The sequence below is a fragment of the Clarias gariepinus genome, chromosome 15 (genome assembly GCF_024256425.1).
Source record: "Clarias gariepinus isolate MV-2021 ecotype Netherlands chromosome 15, CGAR_prim_01v2, whole genome shotgun sequence".
Classification (NCBI taxonomy): Eukaryota; Metazoa; Chordata; class Actinopteri; order Siluriformes; family Clariidae; genus Clarias; species Clarias gariepinus.
The window spans coordinates 20,028,724-20,053,067 of record NC_071114.1 but is presented as its reverse complement, the minus strand read 5'-3'; the positions used below and the strand labels follow the sequence as shown (position 1 = coordinate 20,053,067).

The following is a 24,344-nucleotide window of genomic DNA, read 5'->3' as shown; positions in this document are numbered from 1 at the left end:
CTAGACCTCTAATAAAGCAACCTGATCTTGACGTCTGTCAGCTGACCAACTATAATATAGGCCAATATTTAATCTCCCCATCAACTTCAAGATCCTAGAAAAGATTGTAGCACAACCAGTTGTTTTTTACATTAATCTAAATAATCTCTTTTTGTGCATGGCCCAGGAGATCAGCCGTTTGGCTCCAGCAGTCATAGCATAGGCAAAATCACTGAGATCACTTTTCCCCCTTTCTAATGGCAGCTGACCTGGATCTGCAAGATCAAAATTCAAATTCAAATTCAAATTTTATTTGTCACATACACAGTCATACACAGTACGATATGCAGTGAAAAGCTTTTTTGACTACCAGTGACCTTAAAATTAAAGCTTAAACATAAGAAATAAATATGAATAAAGAAAATAAGGTAGAAAATAAAGTTAACTGGTAAAATATACTGTACACATAAAAATAAAGATATATTGCAGTAAAAGAAATGTGGTAGAAAATGAAATTAACTAGTAAAATATACTGTGCAAAGTAAAATAAAATAAAAATATACTGTACAAATAAGAACAAAATATCAATAGATATAATATAGAAATATAAAAAAAGAAAATAGAAATTTGTCCAAATAAGAAACGTAAAAATGACTGAGGTGGGCAAATATGCATAAAGTGACTTCTTAAAGTGTCTTATTATTAAAGTGATTTATGCAGTGGTCCATAAATGAAAGTATAAGCAAAACGTGTGCATGAATGTGTCCATAGTGTCCATGATTGCCCAGTGTTGGATGTAAAAGAGATGATATTAGTCCTGTATTGTGTTGTGGTTGAGAGACCTTATGGCCTGCACCACCACCCTCTGTAGAGCTCGTCTGTCCTGCATGGTGCTGTTCCCGAACCAGGTTGTGATGTTTCCCGTCAGGATGCTCTCTATGGTGCAGGAGTAGAAATTCCTGAGCACCTTGGAGGGCAGTCTAAAGTCTCTCAAGCGTCTGAGGTGGTAGAGGCGCTGCCGAGCCTTTTTTACCATGGTGTTGATGTGACAGGACCATGACAGGTCCTGCGTGATGTGAACACTGAGGTATCGAAAGCTGTCCACTCTCTCCACTGGGCTGCTGTTGATGACTGGGGTCTGGTAGTTCCTCTCCTGCTTTGTACAAAAGTCCACAATCAGCTCCTTTGTCTTGCTGACGTTCAGGAGAAAATTGTTCCTCTGGCACCATTTCTCCAGATTTCCAATCTCCTCTAGGTAGGCCGACTCATCGTCGTTTGTGATCAGGCCCATCACAAACTTGATGATGGCGGTGGAGTTGGTAGTGGCCACACAGTCAAATGTGTACAAAGAGTACAGCAGGGGGCTCAGAACACAACCCTGGGGGGCTCCAGTGCTGAGAGTGAGGGAGGCTGAGGAAGTTAGGAAGTTGGAGATCCACTGACACATTGATGAGCTGAGTCCCAGGTGCTCCAGGTTGGTGGTGAGTGTGGAGGGAATTATGGTATTAAATGCAGAGCTGTAGTCGATGAAGAGCATTTTAACAGAATTCCCTTTCCTAGTGTCCAGGTGAGTGAGTGATGTGTGGAGGTGAGAGATGGCATCATCAATAGGATGGTTTGGGCGGTATGCAAACTGTAGTGGGTCGAGTGTGTCCGGTAGTGAAGAAATGATGAAGTCTCTGACCAGTCATTCAAAGCACTTCATCACTACTGAGGTGAGGGCTACAGGGCGATAGTCATTAAGAGAAGCAGGTTGAGGTTTCTTTGGGACAGGAACAATAATGGACTCTTTGAAGCATGTGGGGCTCACCGACTGAGATAAAGAGATGTTGAATATCTCTGTGAACACAGGTGCAAGCTGGTCTGCGCAGGCTCTAAGGATACTGCCTGAGATGCCGTCTGGTCCTGCTGCTTTTCTGGTGTTCACTCTCTTGAAGGCTCTCCTCACGTCGTGCTTGGCGATGATGAACGCGCTTCCGGTCCTGGCAGTGTCTTCCTGTCTGCAGCCGTTAGCGCCGCTAGCATTAGGATCTAGCGTCTTTAGCTGCAGCCTCGAAGCAAGCATAGAAAGTGTTCAGCTCGTCTGCCAGAGTCGCGTCCGCGTTCGTCATACCGGATGTTGGTGCTTTATAGTCCGTTATAGTCCTTAGTCCCTGCCACAGGCTCCTAGAGTCACTCTGTTAGATCTGTGACTCTAGCTTCCTCCCGTAGCGCTGCTTCGCCTCTTTCACCGCCTTCCGGACGCTGTATGACGCAGCCTTGTATGGTTCCATGTCCCCTGACGCGAGCCCCTTGTTGTAGGCAGCGGTGCGAGATCTTAGAGCATCGCGGATAGTTTTATCCACCCACGGCTTCTGGTTGGGAAACGTTCTGATAGTGATGAATCCCACAACCGCTTCTGTAAAAACGCTGACCTCATCATCGGAGCTGTTCCTGAATGTCCCAGTCTGCGTCATCAAGTGCGTCCTGTAACGTGGCCACTGATTGGTCCGTCCAGCGTGCGACCTCCCTCTGAACCGGAACTTCCTGTTTCAGCCTTTGTTTGTATTTTGGCATGAGGAAGATGCCAAAATCTTGGCCGGATTGAAGATGGTCGGATTTACCAAACGGTGGACGAGATTGTGCCTTGTAGCCGTCCTTGACTGTAGTGTAGCAGTGGTCCAGTGTCCTTTTGCCCCTGGTGGGGCAGGTGATGTGCTGATAAAAGTTCGGTGCTGCGCGTTTGAGATTGGCACTGTTAAAGTCCCCCGCCACAATAAGCGCAGCGTCCCGATGCTGTGTTTGGTGCTGTGTGAGTGCTTCATGCAGCTCGCATAAGGCAGTGTCCGTGTCCGCTTGTGGTGGAATATAAACGGCGCTGATTATGACTGATGTGAACTCCCTAAGTAGATAAAAAGGACGACACACACTACACACAAGGTGTGTAGGAACGTGTAAGTGGAACAACGCTCACGCTGTTGCACCAATATATATATATATAGTGGAACCTCGGATTGCGGGTAACGCGCTTTGCGAGTGTTCCGCTAGACTTGAAAAACGTCGAGCGTCACGTGATTACAACTGAGCCAATGTTTTTTCTCTCTCTCTTGCGCTGCGGAATAGTGGGTAATCATCTCCCCCACTGGGTCTAAGTGCTCGTCTCTTACTGGTATAATTAACATTCGTGCACGTGTGCACTATTTACTATAACATGTGACTACGTGTGAGTGTAAAACATATTTTATTTTGTGTTTCTATGCGTGTGTGTACAGCGCACGTGTACTGTTTTTTATAACACACATGTGTGCGCGGGGAAAGCAAAAGAAAGTCGCTTAAGAAAGGTTAAAATTTTTTTATTTTTCTCTCTTCCTCTCTGTATCAGCCTGCACTTTGTGTGTGTGTGCGTCATTGGACACCATCACACCTTCACACACACACACACACACACACACACACACACACTTTCTCTCTCCTCTCTCTCTCTTTCTTTAATGCTGTTCTATCATGATTTTTTTCGAAGGGAAAGTGCAGGTTCATTTGTTTTATTTTTACTTTACAGCAGTGATTACATTAGTGTGCGCTGACATGAGTGTCATTAGAGTGTTCCACACACATACACAAACACACAGGTTAATTTGTTTTATTTTGACTTTATATTTTGTATAAATTATTTCTATGTATTTTTTTTTGGGCTGTGAAACGAATAATTTGAGTTTCTAGTATTTCTTATGGGAAAATTTGGTTTACAAGTGTTTTAAAATAAAAGCCCAATTTTGTAATCCAAGGTATATATATATATATATTGATGTACAGAATACAATGACTCAGGAAATACAATCTGTCTGTTTACACGACAATCACATTAGCACATATCTGATTTATTTCCACATATGAAGGAGGCCTGAAACCGATCTCGAAATATCGGAATGCATGCGTTTTTTTCCTGTTTACACGGACATAGAACATATATGATATGTGTCACATATGACCAAAAAATCGGAAATTGAGTCGCATTTACCTGACAGTGTAAACGCAGCCTAATATTGGTAATGTTGCATCTGAAAGTTTTTCTTTCATATTATTCCTTTTTTTTTTCTTTTTTAAAATACAAGATAATAAGCTAAAATAGTAACCAATTTTAACTAGCAAAATTTTGCTGGTGGCCCAGTAAAAGTAGCTGTACCTTGGTTTACCAGTTAAACCAGCACCAGACCGTCACTACCCAGCACGACCAATGCTGGTGGTAAGGTTTCAGCAGCGTGGATATGCTGGTCTTCCATAAGTTATGCTGGTTCACCAGCTAAACCAGTATCAGACCAGCACTAACCAGTATTAACCAGCACAGACCAGCATATAAATCAAGCTGGCCATTGCTGGATTTTTCAGCAGGGATCTCTGCTGCGTATGTGTGTATTTATGTGTGTTTGTGTGAGAGGACAAAAAAGAAAGTTTAAAGCTATTTTATTTTGCCACCTATAGGATATTAAACATCACTGCGACTTAAGGTTTTTCTTTTTTCTGTCATGTGCACTCGCTCCGCGACCGGCACTAGGACCCGGAAGTAGTACAGTCGTGACACAAAAAGCATAAAAGGAGACAAAATGGCACATCACATCGCTCAGTCATTAAGTTTGCTCATGCTGGTTCCGACGCCTCGCATGCTATTCGTGAGTACTCATTTATTTTGGGTTTATCTTCCTGATAAGTGTGTAATGTAAGTGTGTAATGAACTCTTGCTCTCGCTTAGAGAGAGTTCTAATAATAATACGCATGGTTATCCTACAGACTCGCGCTACTTCCGCGCTTGGGTTCACCATCCACGCTACACGGGCTAACTGACAAGTCTTCTGCTTCACCTCCGGTTAGTTCGTGACCGAATGACTGAGCCAACATCTGCAGTGAACCCTGCGGATTACGCTCACCTCTGCGATATGGTGAACAGGCATGCCGAACTGATCGAGCAGGTGAACGGAGAGATTGCGGCTCTTTGCAGCAGCGTCCGAGACATTGCAGCCTTGCGCCGCAAGGTGGTAGAGCTGCGGTGGGAGAATGCAGCTCTCTGCGAGGCTGCCCCTCTTCCGGTTAGCCTGCCGCCCGTTGTAGCGGCTGCTGCGCCGCAACCTTCACCTCATCCTGATGTTTACCTTGCACTTTTAGACAAATGGGATGGCACAGATGTGAAGTGTAGTGTTTTTCGAACCACTCTGGATCTCGTGTTTGAGTTCAATTCCACCAGGTACTCCACGGACCAGTTGCGCATAGCCCTTCTCATCTCGTTGCTATCCGGGCAGGCAGCTGAGTGAGCCACGGCGGTTCTGCGCTCCGATTCAGACAAAACGCACTCCTACCATGAATTTACCCACCAACTGAAACTTCCTTTTTTTTTTTCACCCACCAACTGAAACTTACTTTTGAACATCCTGCCAGCAAGGTGGAGACAGACACCAAACTGTACCACTTACGGCAGGGAGGGTCGTCCGTGAACCATTACACCGCGGATTTCCGTACCCTCACAGTCCAGACCACCTGGGGAGAAACCGCTCTCCGGACGATGTCTGAGATTCCGGTGCCGCAGGCAACTATATTGACTGCTCTTATGCCAAAAAATTGGGGGTAAAAGTCGAGGCCTTATTCCAGCCAGTTCGAATTACATCTGTCGACGGTCGGCCCCTCTCCTCCAGCCCCATCACAACCCAGCCCCAACCTATCACTCTCTCTATTAACCAACATCAAGAACAGATCAGATTCCATCTCACCTCCATCTCATTACCTCCCATCATTCTTGGACACCTCTGGCTGATTCAACACGATCCCCTCATCTCCTGGAGGCAAAAACGGATTCTACAGTGGGGCACAACCTGCACCAAACTATGCCTGTGGGCTTTGGCTGGGACGTGCTCAAGGGAGTCCAAAGCCCCCAACATCGACATTAACGCCATCCCCACCGCCTACTGGGACCTGGCTGAGGTTTTCTGTAAAAGACGAGCCATGCATCTTAATCCTCACCGGCTTTACAATTTGGCAATAGACCTTCAGCCAGGTACGGTCCCGCTCTGCGGCCACTTCTATTCATTGTCATCTATGAAGACACAGGCGATGGGGGAGTATATAACCAACCCTCTCCGCCATGGCACCATCAAGCCCTCCTCCTCACCTGCTGCCGAGGGGTTTTTCTTCATGAAGAAGAGGGGTGGCGAACTCCGCCCATGTGTCAACTATCAGGGGCTCAACAACATCACTATCAAAAACCGACACCTACTGCCTCTTACCAACTCAGCCATGGATGCCCTCTCTGGTGCCACCGTTTTAACAAAGTTAGACCTCCGGTGCGCCAACAACTTGGTGTGCATCAGAGAGGGCAATGAGTGGAAGACGGCCTTCATTACCCCTACAGGACACTATGAGAGCCTTGTCATCCCCTTCGGACTTTGCAATGCCACGTAGCCTTCCAACACTTCGTTAATGATGTTCTCTGGGACATGCTTGGCCGGTGGGCATTAGTTTCCCTGGATGACATCCTCATTTACTCCCATACAGTTGATGAACACATCCAGCACATCAAGGCTGTCTTAAAGAGATTGCTCGCCCATCAGCTGTACTGTAAGTTGGAGAAGTGCGCTTTTCACGAGCGCTCCACCACGTCTCTGGGCTTTGTCATCTCGCCCCAGGGTCTGGCCATGGACCCACAGAAGCTGGAAATTGTGCATCATTGGCCCCTACCCAAGATCCTTAAGCAACTTCAACGTTTTTTCTGGTTTTCTTATTTCTATCGTTGCTTTATCCAGGACTACAGTACAGTTGCAGCGCCCTTAACCGCCCTGACCCATTCATCATCTTTCCCTTTCAGCCTCAACTCCACCGCCATCTTCGCCTTCCAGAAACTCTGTCACCGCTTCACCACCGCTCCAATTCTTTTCCATCCAGGCGCAAGTAAACCGTTCGTTGTGAAGGTGAATGCCTCAGATGTGGGCGCTGGAGCTGTTCTTTTTCAGAGAGGTCCAGATCAGAAACTACACCCCTGTAGTTTTTCTCCAAAAAATTTGCTGCTGGCCATAAAGTGGGCTTTGGAGGAATGGTGTCACTGGCTCCAGGGCGCCAGGAAGCCATTCATCATCTGGACCAATCATCAAAACCTTATCACCATCCAGAACCTAAAAGAGCTTAACCAAAGGCAGGCGCGGTGGGCTTTGTTTTTGGAACATTACAATTTCCACCTCTGGTACTCCCGCGCCTGTCCTTCCACCCTCAAAGATCATCTCACCACTTTAGTTGGACCTGAAAAGGGTCTACCAGGCACAGACCACAGACACCGAACCTGCAGGTGTGCCACCTGGATGACTCTACATGCCCAACTCCATGAGAGCAGAAGTCCTCCAGTGGGGCCACTCATCTCCCATTTCGCGACATTCGAGCACGCGACATACCCTCCAATTCCTTCAACATGATTTCTGGTGGCCATCCATCGCGAGGGATGTCTATGAGTTCGTCCAGGCATGCCCAGTGTGCACCACAGCCGAGCTTATATTAGAGTCCATCTACATGGGTTCCCAAAGGGCATTGTCCAGGACAGAGGGCTCCAGGTCAATGCCCGTTTCTGGAAGGTTTTCTGCCATTTGATCAACTCCACCTGCAGTCAGTCATCTGATTACCATCCTCAGACTAACGGTCAGATGGAGCGGGCCAACCACAAGTGGAGCGTTATTTGAGATGTTTCATCGCCAATTGCCAGCACTCCTGGGCTCTTTACCTCATCTGGGCAGAGCTCCCACACAACCTCCATGTCTTGTCTGCCACGAAGCTAAGCCCATTCGAGATTTTCATTTGCAAATGTTCAATCACAGAGAACCGAAGGTATATAAATATATATATATACTCAGCAAAAAAAGAAAAGTCCCTTTTTCAGGACTGTGTATTTCAACAATAATGTTGTAAAAATCCAAATAACTTTACAGATCTTCATTGTAAAGGGTTTAAACAATGTTTTCCATACATGTTCAAATAACCATAATCAATTAATTATCATGCACCTGTGGATTGGTCGTTAAGACCTTAACAGCTTACAGAAAGTAGGCATTTAAGGTCACAGTTCTAAAAACGCAGGACACTGAAGAGACTTGTCTACCGACTGTGAAAAACACCCAAAGAAAGATGCCGAGGGTCCCTGCTCATCTGCGTGAACGTGCATTAGGCATGCTGCAGGGAGGCATGAGGACTGCTGATGTGGCTAGGGCAATAAATTGCCATGTCCGCACTGTGAGACGCCTAAGACAGCGGTACAGGGAGACAGGAAGGACAGCTGATCATCCTCGCAGTGGAGGACCACGTGTAACAACACCTGCACATCGGATCGGTACATCCAAATATCACACCTGCGTGACAGGTACAGGATGGCTACAACAACTGCCCGAGTCACACCAGGAACACACAATCCGTCCATCAGTGCTCAGACTGTCCGCAATAGGCAGTCCATGAGGAGGAGATGCACTGCAGTACTTCAAGCAGCTGGTGGCCACACCAGATACTGACTGGTACTTTTGATTTTGAGCCTCCCTTTATTCAGGGACACATTGTGAAACATTTTTAGTTTATGTCTTATGGTGTTGACTCTTTTAGTGTTCACACAAATATTTACAGATTAAGTTTACTGAAAGTAAAAACAGTTGAAAGTCAGAGGACGTTTCTTTTTTTGCTGAGTATATATATAGATAGATAGATAGACACACACACACACACACACACAGTGTTTTATGATCATACCACTGGAACATTTCCACATTTTTTCACAAGTGGCATATACTGTAATTGTAAAGCGGAAGGAAAATGATAAGCAGTTTCAAATTTCCTTTTATAAAAAAAAAAAAGTGTGGTGTGCATTTCATTCTGATATTCCTAGCTAAAATCCAGTTAAACCAATTGTCTTCAGATGTCATCTGATTAGTAAAAAGAGTCCACCTGTGTGTAATTGTCCTGGTGGAAGGTGAAACTCCACCCGAGTGTCAGGTCTTTTGCAGACTCTAACAGGTTTGCTTCTAAGATTGCCGTGTATTTGACTCCATCCATCTTCCTATCAACTTAAACCAGATTGCCTGTCTCTTTCTTTCTTTCTTTCTTTCTTTCTTTCTTTCTTTCTTTCTTAACGCCATGCCAGCTTCAATTGCTATATTCATGACGGCAAGCATTTTTGTTATTCAAAAACTAGATAAGATGTTTAAAATAAAAAAAATTCTAAGAATTTTAAAACCATATTTAGATTTACTTGTTTAAAAACTTTTTAACAAGTGTCGACAGAGTAAAACAAGTTACTTAAAGGAGTAAAAGAGTTACAGTCAAATAAAATATGTTTGATGAACAACAGGGTATTCATCGACAGGGTTGCTATTTATTTTTGATGTATTTATTCAAAACTGGCTTCAAATCTCAGGAGGGAATAAAACATTTGACTTGTCTTTTAGACAATGCTTCCTTGACAGCTCTTTCCGCTTTATCATTACCAGGGATTCCTGAGTGTCTGGGTATCCAACAGAAAACTATGTCAAAATTATTGGCTTCTGAGAATGATACCTTGGTTAGGATTTCCACTATTGTTGGATGATCTGTTTTTATATTTTCTAATGCTTGGAGACATGATTTTGAGTCCGTTATTATTAGGTAATCTTTTTGTGATGTGGTTTCAATTAATTTCAAAGCCATGAGCAGAGCATTTGTTTCTGCAGTAAAAAGTGAACTCTGATCTGGAATGAGTACACCCTGCTGTAGTAGATTTGTTGCAAAGGCTGCTGCCGCTTTATTTCCTTATTTTGATTCATCCATGTATACTAGGGTATGCTGTGGTAATTTTCCTCTTATGTCCAGAAACTGTTGGTGATATTTGTTTGGATGGGTTTTAGACTTCTGTTTTTTTCCTAGATCCAGGTAGATGTTAGGCTTTTTGAGGTTTCATGGGGCAACACTGCAAAAATGTGTCTGTTCTAGGGTGTTCAAGTCAACTTTCAGGTTCTCTAGATGTGTTTTAATACGTAAACCAAGTGGGCGGATATAGTTTGATTTCTTTTGATAGATTGTTAAATGTTGATTTGTTTAGACTGCTGAATATGCTGGATTTTCCTTTTTTGTTCTCAGCTTGATTGTATATTGTAGTGCCAAATTTAATCGTCTGTTTTCCAAAGAGAGTTAACTAGCTTCGACATACAGACTTTGGATTGGGAATGTTCTGTAGGCTCCTAATGCCAGTTGTATGCCTTGGTGATGTACAGTGTCCAGAAGGTGTGTATATGATTTCCTGGCTAAACCATAAATTATACTTCCATAATCCAGTTTTGATCGAATTAAAGTTCTATATATGTTTATCAAAGTTGAACTGTCTGCTTCCCATTTGGTTTTGGATAAAATCTTTAAAATATTCATAGCTTTGAAACATTTCCTTTTAAGAAGTTTAATGTGTGTAATAAAAGATAATTTGCTATCAAGGGTGACACCAAGAAATTTTGTCTCTATAACGACTTTAATGGGGTTAAAGCATCTTCACAACATGATGCTGCCAGCACCATGTTTTACGGTGGGGATGGTATGTTCAGGGTGATGTGCAGTGTTAGTTGTCCACCACAAAATGGATGGTCACAAACCATAAAGCAACGGTGAACTGTTAGCTTTTTTGCAAAAAGAGTGGTATAAAGTTACCCAACAGCAATGTGAAAAACTGGTGGAGAGCATGCCAAAACGCATGAAAGCTGTAATTGCAAATTGGGGTTATTCCACCAAATACTGATTTCTTAATGTTATTTAGCCAAAGCATTAACACAATTTGTTTACGAATCATTTGCATGTTGTTTTATTTAAGTTATTGAAGTTATTAAATGTATTTAATAGTTGTATATTGAATTTAGAAAAAATATTGTCAGCAGTTCACAAAAAATTAAACAAAACTGTTCATCTGACCAATACATGCACCTGTAAGAATAAAACATTAAAGTTGTCTCTTCTTTTTTCTAGAGCTTTATATATATATATATATATATATATATATATATATATATATATATATATATATATATATATATATATATAGACACACAAACACACACACACACACACACACACACACACACACACAGAGTGCTATTGTTATTGAAATACACCACATCGTCTATGTATGTATTTTTTAAAACTGACACTTTGCACCAGTATGAATGCCACTAAAACTGTATGATCTAAAAGCAATACAGTAAACAGTGGGCATATGCAGTCAGAGCTACAGAACTCCTCGTTCTTTTACACATTTACTGTATTGTATGGAATTAAAGACCAAAAAAATATTTGTTGCCCTTCTATTTTAATTTGAAGTCAGATTCAGTGTACAAACTGAGTTAATGTTGTATATTTGACAGCAAAGGAAGCATAACCTTGAAATCGAAAAAAATGAAGAGATAAACACATTACAGTATGCAAATAGGTGGAAAAACATGGAAATGGCAGTTTAGTAGAGGGGAGGCAGGACATGTATGGAGGTCACTGCTTCTCATACTAAGCTAATCTAAAGTTGTTAAGGCATTTTACACACTCGCACACATACTCACACTCACACTCTCTCTCTCACACACACACACACACACACACACACACACACACACACACACACACACACACACACAAATTCTTCTTGTGGACAAAGAAAAACATCAGCATTTTAATATTCCTTGCCAAAAAAAGCTCAAACCTGTGTATGCATGTCTGTGTTTCCTCTCTACCTTGTGGTTAATCACACGCACACACAGACAGAGAGACAGTGAGAGAGAGAGAGCGAGAGAGATATGTGGAAACGCTGAAGTTGCTGTTCTGTGGTTCTTTGTGGGCCGAGTGGAAAAGCTTTCACCTCTCTATCAGGCCCATTTAATTTTTTTTTTTTTTGTTAAAGTGGAATGATGATAAATCGGATTTTTCCTACACAGAAATGCACGCATCTTAGTTTTTCTCTCAAACACACGTTCATAACTGCTCATAACACTCTCCCTATACTTCTTCTAACACACCAAGTCAGGATGTAACAAACTACTCATCATGTTGCACACTTGAACATTTTTGCACATTCACGCACATTTGCACATGGCTTACTGTACATGTTGCACATCTCTGGCGCATTGTTCTGGTCGTGTTTGAACATTGCTAATTTTTCACACAAATGAGGCCTAACTTGACTCAGCTGTAGCTTATCCTGTATAACATACTTAACATTTCATATACTTCAATTTTAATTCTATTTTATTAGTAGCCTTGTACATATTGTACATTTTCCACGTAAGGTTTTCTATATTTGTATAAGTTTCTCTTATTTCATATTTTATTTCTCTTTTTGAATACTCTACTTTATAATTTTAGGTCACAGGTTGTCATATAAGCATTTTACTGCATTATCATGCTGTGTATGACAAAAAAAGTTGAATTTGAATTTGTTTATTAACCATATATTATAATAATATACAGTAATCTATCCATCTATCCATCTATCCATCTATCTATCTATCTGTACATACATACAATAACGTGAAATGTAAATGCATAAATCTGTTTGTATCCTGATTGCTTCATTTCTCTCATTCAATATGAAACATCACACTTTCATTTATTTCTCAGTAAAATGTTATCAGATTTTATTTTTGGTAAAGACACATGACAGTGAAACCTTTAATCAAGAAACATTAACATAAAACAGGTAACGAAGAAAAAGCATTTTTTTCCTTGAAGTATTATTTTTACATTGCTACTGCTACTCTTGCTACTGCTACTATTACTACTAGTAATAATAATAATAATAATAATAATAATAATAATAAAAGCTTTGGCTCCAAAAATGATTATGATATACCTTAAAATGATGTCAATCTCCATCAGATGACAGTGTCAAACCTGACTTCAGATTCTCATTAGTGTGTAAATGTAATGTGTGCTCATTTTCAGTAAATGTTAGAGGACGACTCATGTTTAGGAAGACATTTCATTTATTTTTCCGTTTTGCTGAAAACACATTAGCTTTGTGTAGGCTTTTACTCTTTAATAACACATAACTCGTGAGAGTAATTTGAAAGAATTTGACTGTGAGCTTGGAAAAAATATACAGTACACATAGATAATAACTGGAAATCTAAAGAAGCTAAGTTTGTAATCATAACGGGAAATCAGGTTGGATCAGATTAACCGTTGACCACAGACATAAATTCAGTTGATTTCTGTGTGACCATTTAAATCTAATAATGTTCATTGTACAAATTACATAAGTTAGTCATAGTGTGTTACAGTAACATCACCTTTCACTGCTTGACACTTAACAAGTAAATAATTAAAAATCATGAACGTAAAAGCAATGACTAACATACAAGAGTTAACTAGCCAAGTGATGAAAAGTAATAAATACAAAATAAATAAATCCAAATACATTTTTGCTTAAAATTTGGAGGGGAAAAAAAACTTTCACCCATCACACACAAACTGTTAGAAGGACTGAGCAAATAAAAGATAATTAAATGAAATCTTCTACACATTCCACACTATACCATACTCTCTCTCTCTCTCTCTCTCTCTCTCTCTCTCTCTTGTGCAATTGCAGATAATAAACTGCAATTGCAAGCAAAAACTGAATGTTTCCTGACACAATCATCCTCATATGAAAAGGTGCTCTCATATTAAACCTCATCACTGACTTTGACCTAATTATTGATACACAATTAAGTCCTAAAAAAGAGGTTATAGAATTTTTAAAACAATCAAGAAGTAATAATATTACTAAATATTAATTCTATATAAAGATATTAATTCTAGATAAAGATATTTCATCTGAAGTTTAATCAGATAAGATGTTTATGAAACTTTTTGGTGTTCTGCTGTGGGGGTGTGATATGTCATCCCCACCGTAAAATGCACAAACACACGCCTGCATTTTGCTGCATGCTACTGAGTGAAGCTGTGTAAAAGTTCAGCATTTCTTCTGCAAATGCATTAACACACACACACACACACACACACACACACACACACACACACACACACACACACACACACACACAAACAATGAACCACTGTATCCAAGCACACAGTGTGAGAAAAGACTAAAATAAAACCCTGCCACACCTTCAGTGACCACTCTTACTTATAGAAAGTTTCATCATTTTTAAATTTAATTTTCAGAAGAGAAACTTAGGACATGTGACTAATTAAGGGGCAGAGTTTGGGATTATTTCGCATACCGCATACTTTCACATTTTGTAAATGTATTAATAATAATAATAATAATAATAATAATAATAATTTATTTATTTATATTTTTATGAAAATCCCTACACACATATCAAGAGCATCAACATGGCATTTCTCAAAAAAATAGTCTATTCATCAATCAGCATGTTTTCTTCCACCCTCCAAAAACAGGAAAACCCAGAGGAAACCCAGAGGAAACAGAGGAGAACCCAAAGGAAACCCACACAGCTATGGGAAGTTATGGGGAAATGATTTATGTGTCAACATATTAAAATTAATGACAAACGTTTCCACACAAATAAATTATTTAAGTTGAGCAAAAATAAATAATGGTAAATAACAGTAAAATTTGGAATGTTTATGGTAATCTCATTAAATAGAATTAAGCAGGCTACAACTTTGTTAATTTTAGGAAAATAGACATAATATCAATAAGTAATCAATGAGCAACAGAAGGCCAGACTATTTTTGAGTGATTGATTATTTACCAGCAAATATTGACCATTAAATTATTTGGTAATAAACGGTGTGTGCAAGCGCATGTGTGTGTGTGTGTGTGTGTGTGTGTGTGTGTGTGTGTTACACAGAAATAAATGATGGGGTGGTGTGATAAAGCTCCATGTGATAAAGTGGTGTTACTTGTGCCACTTTTCCCTACCACAGCATATCTCATGTGTTTCATGCAGCACACCTCATATAAATCTCCAGAATCAGAAAAAAGTAAAGAGTCTTCAGAAATCTGATAGAATAGGAAATTTTTTTTCTGCAATAAAATAAAAATGGCACTAGGAAAAATGTTTTAAAAAAATAAATTTAATGTACAAAATCTACAAATTTGAAGAATTACAAGTTACAATAAAATATAATAAAAATAGAAATATTTAAAATATAATAATTACACAGATGTTAGAAAAACGTAGAATTACAGCTTTACCTCTGGCTATTACAAAGAGCTAAGCTTGATAAAACTGACATAAAAACACAACACCACACTCAAGGTAATATTTCAGCATAGTGTTTATTATATGTTCTTTATAAAAATATATTAAAGGTAAGACAGTGAGAATAATTTATTCTACAATAACAATATAATCTCATTATTACATATTAAAACATATGAAATTGTTCATATTTCAGTAACTAAGAATTGTGCATTAATTACTAATAATAAACTAATTAATTAAGATGCTATAAAAATCTTTTATCGACATACAAAGTAAGTTTTTTGGCATAAGGGTATGAAAAAAGAGTGTGTTCTGCGCATGAACTAAATATACAGTAACCCTTCAGACACTCTTTACAGCATGTAACACAAAATGTTAAAAACTCTCTCAATGTAGTTTTATTTTGAGAAAGATTTTTTTTTTTTGCAGATTTAATTTGATTTAATTTGCAGATCCTAATTGTTTGGCAGCATATACACGGGTACAAAATACCTATAATAGATTATTGTTGTATATCATCATACTGATATTCTTTGCTATACTAGTAGAATGCAGGCAGACTGAAAAGACAGGACCCAATAAGAGTAAAACTATATAAACTTAATTTTGCATTTTCGACTTACAAACTTCTACATGTTAACCTTTACACACATTCTTAACCCGTTTTATGTTTTTGAGGATTTAACAAAACCTATTAAGATTGTTGTTTTTGTTCAATACATTAACATTGGTTATTGACTTTTCAGTCTGACTATATACTGTATTTACTACATTTAATAAAATGTGGTGTAGCAGTTTATGCGTGATGATTTAGGCACACACAACAATAAAGCAAAATAGACAACTGTGTGTGTTTATGTGTGTGTGGGTGCCATTAGGTATTTCACACCATGGTGCATGTGGTTGTCACTTAAGAATGAAGGGCGCATTGCACTGCAATGCACACAAACACACACACAGAGTCTATTTTTTTTGCTGTTATTTTGTGTGTGTGGTGTATTTAAACAGCAACATTTCTCCCAAATGCACACAAACATTCTCTTTGTATCCTCACACCAAGCATATCATTGTGTTTCAATACTATTAACAATGTGGCCTTGACCACTTTACTTCTTCACTCAAAAGTGGGTAAGTAACTTACCCACTTTTACTGGGTAAGAAGTACTCAAGTAAAGCAAAGCTTTCTGGGTATGTTTTATTCCTGAAACCCACTGCGACATCCCTCTTAATTCCTTCATCCAATTCCCATCATCGTTTATTACAAAAGGTAAAGTATCAGCGCTTATCAGACTGTAGCAGGACAAGACGAACTGCAGAATAACACTAATGACATAAAGATGTGTGTGACCACACTGAGATACAGTATCAGCACTGCAATAGGATTATGTAGAATGTAGGGTGCACAAACAGTTGTGAACCAATTAAGGGAAAAAATGTTCACTTTTACAGTACATTCTATGAATTTTCTCAGTTGTTGTGCCATGTTTCTTGTTGCAGATTTTGAATGAAAGTGAACAAAGGCACTTTATCACCACTGCAGGAATATGATTAAACTGTAATAGACTGAACCTTAAAACAGAGCACCTGAAGAGACATTTGGTCAGGATGAGCCGCGAGCATCAGGGATGTAGCAGTGAGTCCCGAAATATGCCTGGCAAAAAATACTTTCTGAAAAACTAAAAAGGAGCACAGTAGATTTAATGGCCTAAAATCTCTTTATATGAATCACACTTGTGCCTTTTGAACTTGACATTGTGCTTTTTTTTGACCTCTCTGGTGTTTAGGTTTTGATGCTTTTGGTTTGTCAGACACTTTGCCTGTTTCTCTCGCCTCATGCTGCAGTGTTGTCACTTTTGTCTTGCTTTTTTGTGTGGTTGATTTTGTCTCATTGTCTCGTGCTGCGGGTTTTCTTGGCGGAAACATGATAGGGGAGTACTCCACTCGGTCTTCTGAGCTCCTCACTTTCTCTCCAGGTCGATCCGGAAAATCCAGAACACAGTACTCGACACAGGTAACATCAGGAATCACCTGTACACACACACACACACACATAACCAAACAGCAAATGAATAGAGTATAAGGATTAAGGTGAGAGAGACGAGTGTGACGAATGATTAATCTAAGCTCTCTTACCTGTGGTGGTGATGTGGAGTTTACATCTGCAGTTTTCTCTGTAAATACATTTTACATGTTAATACTTTAACATTCTTACTCACACATTCTCAAAATTGACTGTTATTATGGCAAAGCAAAATGCTGTCTCACATACACCGTCTCTGTTTCCTGTGTGTGTGTGTGAATGCAACCACACAACCGCAACCATATTACCATAGCAACAAGTTTCAGTAAGCCCCATAATCTGTTTCCTTCCATCATTTATTCATCTCTATTTGTGAAAGACGTTTAATTCATAACACACTCTACCCTGGGTTCTACAACACACTTTTCACTACACTCTGCACTGTAGTGCATAACACACTCCTCAATGTATTCCATAACGAATTTGACGCTATATACCATAACACACTCTACACTATTTTATATATCACACAACACTATATTATGTAACACAAATTCCACTATATTTTATCACGTGATCTACACTGCATTTTAAACTCTATAGTCCACAACACATTTTAAACAGTGTAATACTACACTCTACAATATGGTCCATCTCACATATTGCATAACACATTCTGAACTATGTTCTGGTACACACTCTTCACTTTATTTTGTTACATACAGTGCAGATGGAAAGGTAACAGACCATTCAGGTTTCACACTTTTTAAAAATGTTTTTTGAAATAGATTTGAATCCTTTCCCCCCTTAATAATTCTACACACAATAGTCCACAATGACAATGTTTTGTTAATCTATTAAAAAGACTAAAATATCCCATTTCCATAAATATTTTGACAAATCTATGTCACATGTCAATAAGCTTTGGTGCATTTTCTTGAGATGCTTCTACAACGTGACTTGAGTCCACCTGTGCCCAACTTTCTTGGACATAATTAGGAAATGCATGCACCTGTCCATATAAGGTCCCACAGTAGACTGTGCATGTCAGAGTGAAAACAAATCTGATCAAGAAGCAGATCTTCTGCAGCATTGAGTTACCATAAACAAAATATTCTCCAATAAAAGGCACATAACAGACTGCTGGGAGGTTGTCTGAAGTATTCTCAGGCCTTAAGACGCAAAAGCTTCTGGTCTGATGACAAAATTCTCCTTGCCATGTCTGTAAAAAATAATCTCAAATAACCAAAAATCTCAACAACCAAACACGGTTGTGGCAGCATCATCATAACATCCTGTGAGGGTGTTTTTGTGCGACGGAGAAATTAATCAGATTGATGGAAATTTATGCTGAAAAATTAAGTGAAAACCCTCCCCAGAGTGCTTTGAGATCTCCGGCTGGGGCGACAGTTTACAACAAGATGACATCCCTAAGCATACTTCCAAGTAAACACAGGAGTAGCTTCAGAGAGTGTTGATGTGGTCCAGCCAGAGTCCAGATCTAAACCCAGGCTCGGGAGGGCATCTCTGGAGAGACTGTCCATCCAACCTGGTGGTGCTTGAACGATTCTATCAAAAATTCTAACAAAACTGGAAACAAAATAAGAAATCCCAAAACAAACAAAGAAACAAACAAACAAGAAAAAAAAAAAAAAAACAATTCACCCAGGAGTGCGGAAAACTGCAGAAATTTGGCAAAACACAATATTTAAATCCACAATAAGGACAGTTCATGTTTGCATATTAATACATACTGTACATGAATCAACTGTGACAGGCTGCAATAATTTTTGTATTCTGTCTTAAAGTGACAGATGTCTCGTCCAATCAGTGGTAAGAGTTTCATTCGCAAAAATTTCACACTCTCTTTTGTGTGATATTACTTAAATGTATATTAAAGATGATTTCACTTGCTTGGATGTCACAGATTTCATAGGTCCATTCCATTAAATATGCTCTAGATGATATTCTGCTAAACATTCAGCACCTTTTTTAGAAACACACATTACACTATATTCCATAACAAACGTTATATTTTGTAATATAGGGTTGTTTTTTCATGTAATATAATGTATAGTATAAAGCATAGTGTGCAGAATGTGTTACATGTTATAAAATATAATGTTACAGAATATAACGGTAAGCCAAGGAAAACTATAATAGGTGACGACTAGCACTGTAAGAACTATATGAAGAAAAACCCTGAAGCAAAAGTATCTATCCACTACTTAAAAAAGACTTTCAGAGACTATAGAGGCCATACTGCCAACCAAAAGACCCATAAACAATAAGAATCTAAAATAAAGAATAAATAAATAAAGCCACAAAATTTCTGGAACCAAGATTAAGCACTAAGAAATGATAATTTATAATACTAAGAAACATCAACATCTCATCAAGTCAAGTATGGTGTTATGGCTTGGGCTTGCATGGCTGCTTCTGGAATCTCACTAATTAAGCTCACTAATCTTTACAAACTTTAAAGTATAATACAGATGTTAATAGATTAATAGACAAACATTTTGTCTCAGAAGTTATTGAGAAATGCGTCCAATCTGTTCATTGGAAACTTTGTAATGCAGCAGGGCAATTACACAAAACACACTGCCGCTTTAACAGATCTATATATCTGAAAATAAAGACCAAATTTCAGAAAATTTTGATCTCAAACTCAAACGTCTTAATTGTATAGCAAAATGAAGTATTTAATCTTGCTGTTCCAATAATTCTGGGGGAGGGGGGGGGGAATTTGCTGTATAGTCCATAACATACTAAACAGTATATTACATAACATGTTCTTCACCATATTTTGTGGTACAGGCTACACTGTATTCTGTAACATACAGTACCCAATGGTGGCCAAAGTAGTAAATGACAATTTTAAATAGAAATGTAACTACAGTACATTGAAGATAATTTCACTTGCTAAGATGTCACAGATTTCATGGGTCCATTTTAGAAACTGTAGCAAAAAGTTATATTTTTACTTGAAAAATGAGCAAGTCTTGGTTTACGAATACCGAGTATCATGTATCATGTATGTGCTTCTTGTTTTGATGCCGAGCGTCACTTTCTCTCTCTTGTAAAGCAAAAGAAAGTCTCGTTAGAGAGGTTAAAGATACATTTTTTCTCTCTGTCACAGCCTGAATTTTGTGTGTGTGCGTGTGTGATCACCCGAGTGTCATTAAAGAGATTTCTTGTTTATTTTCCCGATAAAACTGTGTTTCCATCAGTGTGAGCGCGCATGTGTGTGTAACTCAAATAAGAAAGGAGGAAGAGTTGTGTAAGACAAGAAAGGGGGAGAGAGAAGGGCCTCTTCTCCTCTTACTTTAGCTTTACACACATACACAAACACACACACGCAGGAAAAACGAAAACACTTATCTGTCGGGATTTATTTTTTTACTTTTTTCAAAGGTAAAGTTCAGGTTAATTTGTTTTATTTTTACTTTATATTTAGTATTAATTATTTTTATGTGTGTACATGTATTAAAGTGCAGGAGTTCTGTACCTGTTTTCCACCTGTACCTCCAGTAAAATGTGCCAAACAGAACAATCAGCAACATCACCACTACAACCAGCAGAGGAACAAACATCCATATGCTGAGGTTCTTTTCGAGTTGCTCCAGTTGGAAGGATGTGTTATTGGGTGAGGCAGCTGCAACTGAACATAAACATGCATTTACATTCACATTTTGTTTGTGTGTGTGTGTGTGTGTGTGTGTGTGTGTGTGTTAATATATACCTGTGGTGTTTGTTGTGTACTTAGCAGGGTGTACAGTCAAGTTCACTTTGTTGCTTTCTTCCATATTTATATCCGCAAATACAGCAAGGTTATATACTCCACTGTGCACGAGATGTGGGAAAATCAGACAGATTTTTCCCTGGGAAACACTCTTGATGTAGATGGTGAGTAGTGTATGGTTTACAGAAGGCAAGCAAAGTTTCTGGGATATGTTGCAGGAGTGAGTCTTTGTGCTGTCTTGGTATACGTACACACGGCTGTTGGATTGAATTGTGTTCTTAAAGGTGAATGGCACTGTCAGATTCTGTCCTTCTATTCCATTCATATAGACAACATCATCACAGTACACTGAAACACACACACAGCACAGATTTTATATATATATATAACATGCATACACTACCAGTCAAAAGCTTGGATACACGTTCAGTGTCTTTCCTTATTTTTATTATTTTAAAAATATGATAAACGAATTAGTTTATTACAATGACCATCCTAGAGAAACTGCTGATTTGTCAGAAAACCATTCCGGGTGACTACCTCATGATCCCCAAGAGAATGCCATTTCTTTTTGCCTTTATTTCACTGTTTTCACTATTAATATAAGATGTTGAAAACAATAAAAAAAAAAAAAAAACATAGACTAAGAAAGTGCATCCAAACATTTGACTAGTACAATATACTGTATTATAATTACATAATATTATTTACACACATACCCACACACACACACACACACACACACACACACACACATACATCAAACACACATTATAATAATACACAAATTATAATCAAATGTTTAGTATAATTGCATACTTAGTAATAAGCAGTAAATAAGTAGTAATTACTTAGTAAATACCTAATAATAACTTGCTATAATTGCATGATTTGAACGTTAATTTGTACAAATCATGCCTGACCCTGAACCCTGATTTTAGCTAGAGATACACTGTACAATGTTTTACTTGATTTTACTGTCACACAAATCCCACATTAAATTGGGTGAATGTGTTTAAAACACAGAACACTTAATGTGACTGATTTAGTGCCCCATGACCACGGATGACCGACGAGCTAACGTGAACACTGGACTGCTGTTTGTCTAAAATCCACAAACAGGATGGTGGGGGTGGTGAAAAAAATAACCAAGATGTGAGGTTTAAAAGAAAAGCAGATATAATCACAAACTCAATATATTCAAACACTCACTATAGGTAGACACCGGCTATTACCCTAAAGTTGCTATACTTATCCATTCAATTACACAACCACTAAAATCCATACTCACTATAATCACACACTCAGTATAACCACAAAATCACTACAAACACAAATACATTATAATCACACACTCACCATAATCACACATTCACTAAAAATCACACAATTTTTTACAACACACCAACTACAATTACACACATTCACTATAATCACACAATTATTATAATTATACACCAACTGCAATCACACACCCACTATAATCACACACACACTCATTAATTTCAAATTCATATTTAATATATTAAACTTATTTAACGCCCCGTTACCAAAGATAACCGATGACAGAGTTGTGCTAATGTGAACACTGCTAGGCTGCTTGTCTAAAATCCAGGAACAGAATGATGGAGAAGATGCAAAAAAGAAAATATGACATGTGTTAAAGAGATTGTTAAATTATCACTAAAGAGGTACCATCTCTTCGACATATAAGAGTTCTGTCTAACAGTGGGGCTTGTTTGTGTTCATTATGCTGATTGATGATGTAAGCAGGAGATAGAAAAATTAATTAATTGCCTTCAGAACATCTTGATTATATAATAGAACATAGAGAAACACTATTGCACAGTCTGATAAAAAAAACAACAACCTAGGTTTTATTGATACAGTGACAAATGTCAATCGTTTAAACAAACACACCAACAAACACCGATTCTTCTAATTATTTACCATTTCACTGCCATCCTACTTTTTAGTTATTCATTAAAATTAATTATTAATTTATTGATTATGCAATTAATGTTAATATTCCATAACACAGCTTTCTCATTTATTATTCAATTAATATGATCACGCTCTTAAATCATACACTTACTATAATCGCACACGAATCATAATCACAAACTCACTATATTCAAACACTCAATATAGACACACACTGGCTATAACCACAAACTCACTATATTCACCTACTCTATAGCTACACACTGGCTATAGTCACACAATCATTATAATCACACATTCACTAAAAAAAACATACAATCCTCAAATCACACACATTCATTATAATTGCATGCACATTCCAGTATAATTACACAATTATTGCATCAACACACCAACCCCAATCGCACAGTCACTATAATCAATAATCACGCATTTATTTGAAACACACGTTAACTATATTAATCTCACCCTTACTATATTATACCTACCTAAATCTTAAATCTACCTGTTCATTGTATCACTGTGGACAATGTTTACACTGTTGACCAAATGTGAACTCCACTGACACTTTAAAACCACTCATGTGTGCTGTTTACACTCCACTGCACTACACCACATCACATGCTTTTTGTTCTAATTTTATTTCATTTATAATATTTAATTGCTTTTTGTGAACTTTCTAACCCTGCGCTGTTGTAATATCGAAATGTCCGTCTGAGATAAATAGCATGATCTACTCGTCTGTCTATGTCTATATACAGTATATATATACACACACACACACACACACACACACACACACACACACACACACACAGACTTTCCCCTATTCTGATCATTGCTGTAGTTTAGGATAATAATACTGCGTCACTGATTCATACACACACATACGTACAGTATGTGTGTGTTATATAAGTGTGATACACACAGTATACTTTAATGACTTATGGCAATAAATAAAATGATATTTTACAAAGTGAATAAAAAGTTAAACGTGACATATAGCACACTGTCACACCTTCACAGTTTCCATGAACAAAAGGAAAGGAAAGCACCAAACACACACACACACACACACACACACACACACACACACACACACACACACACACAGTACAACTACAAGATATTTAAGCTTACAATGTAAACACTGATACTTTTCATACTAATTTCATACGGTTGGAGTTGGACATTCAATTGAACTGAAACGATTAGACTGAATCCATGTCAAAGTTAAACAGGTGATCCAGTGATAAAGAGTAAATTACAGAAATAAATCAAGTGAAATTGGTGTGTTTGTGTGTGTTTGTGTGTGTTTGTGCGAGAGAAAGAGAGGGAGACAGAGATAAAGAGAGAAAGAGAGAGAGAAAGAGACTAACCTGTAAGGCAACTCTGATATAACAACAGGAGAGCCAGACACCTCTTTAGCAGCTGGAGCATGGTGCTGAGACGAGACACGGAATGAAAAGAACGGTTTGCGTCTGCTGCC

The 24,344-nt window shown here is 38.5% G+C and overlaps 1 protein-coding gene across 1 annotated transcript; it reads right to left on the bottom strand.

The window, feature by feature from the left end:
• Positions 1-15,397: 15,397 nt before the first annotated feature.
• Positions 15,398-24,344, bottom strand: LOC128542668 (uncharacterized). The gene is made up of 5 exons (XM_053512621.1): positions 24,235-24,344; positions 20,912-21,259; positions 20,678-20,830; positions 17,280-17,317; positions 15,398-17,174 (listed from the first exon to the last, which is right to left on the bottom strand). Exons 1-5 carry the CDS (start codon positions 24,293-24,295, stop codon positions 16,872-16,874), a joined length of 903 nt encoding a protein of 300 aa, XP_053368596.1. The 5' UTR covers positions 24,296-24,344; the 3' UTR covers positions 15,398-16,871.

Excerpts from the sequence above, each read along its gene's own strand:
- LOC128542668 (XM_053512621.1), bottom strand. The coding sequence starts at position 24,295 with ATGCTCCAGCTGCTAAAGAGGTGTCTGGCTCTCCTGTTGTTATATCAG. Across the intron at positions 21,260-24,234 it reads ATATCAGAGTTGCCTTACAG|TGTACTGTGATGATGTTGTC; the intron begins GTTAGTCTCTTT and ends TGTGTGTTTCAG. Across the intron at positions 17,175-17,279 it reads ACTCCACATCACCACCACAG|GTGATTCCTGATGTTACCTG; the intron begins GTAAGAGAGCTT and ends GTGTGTGTACAG.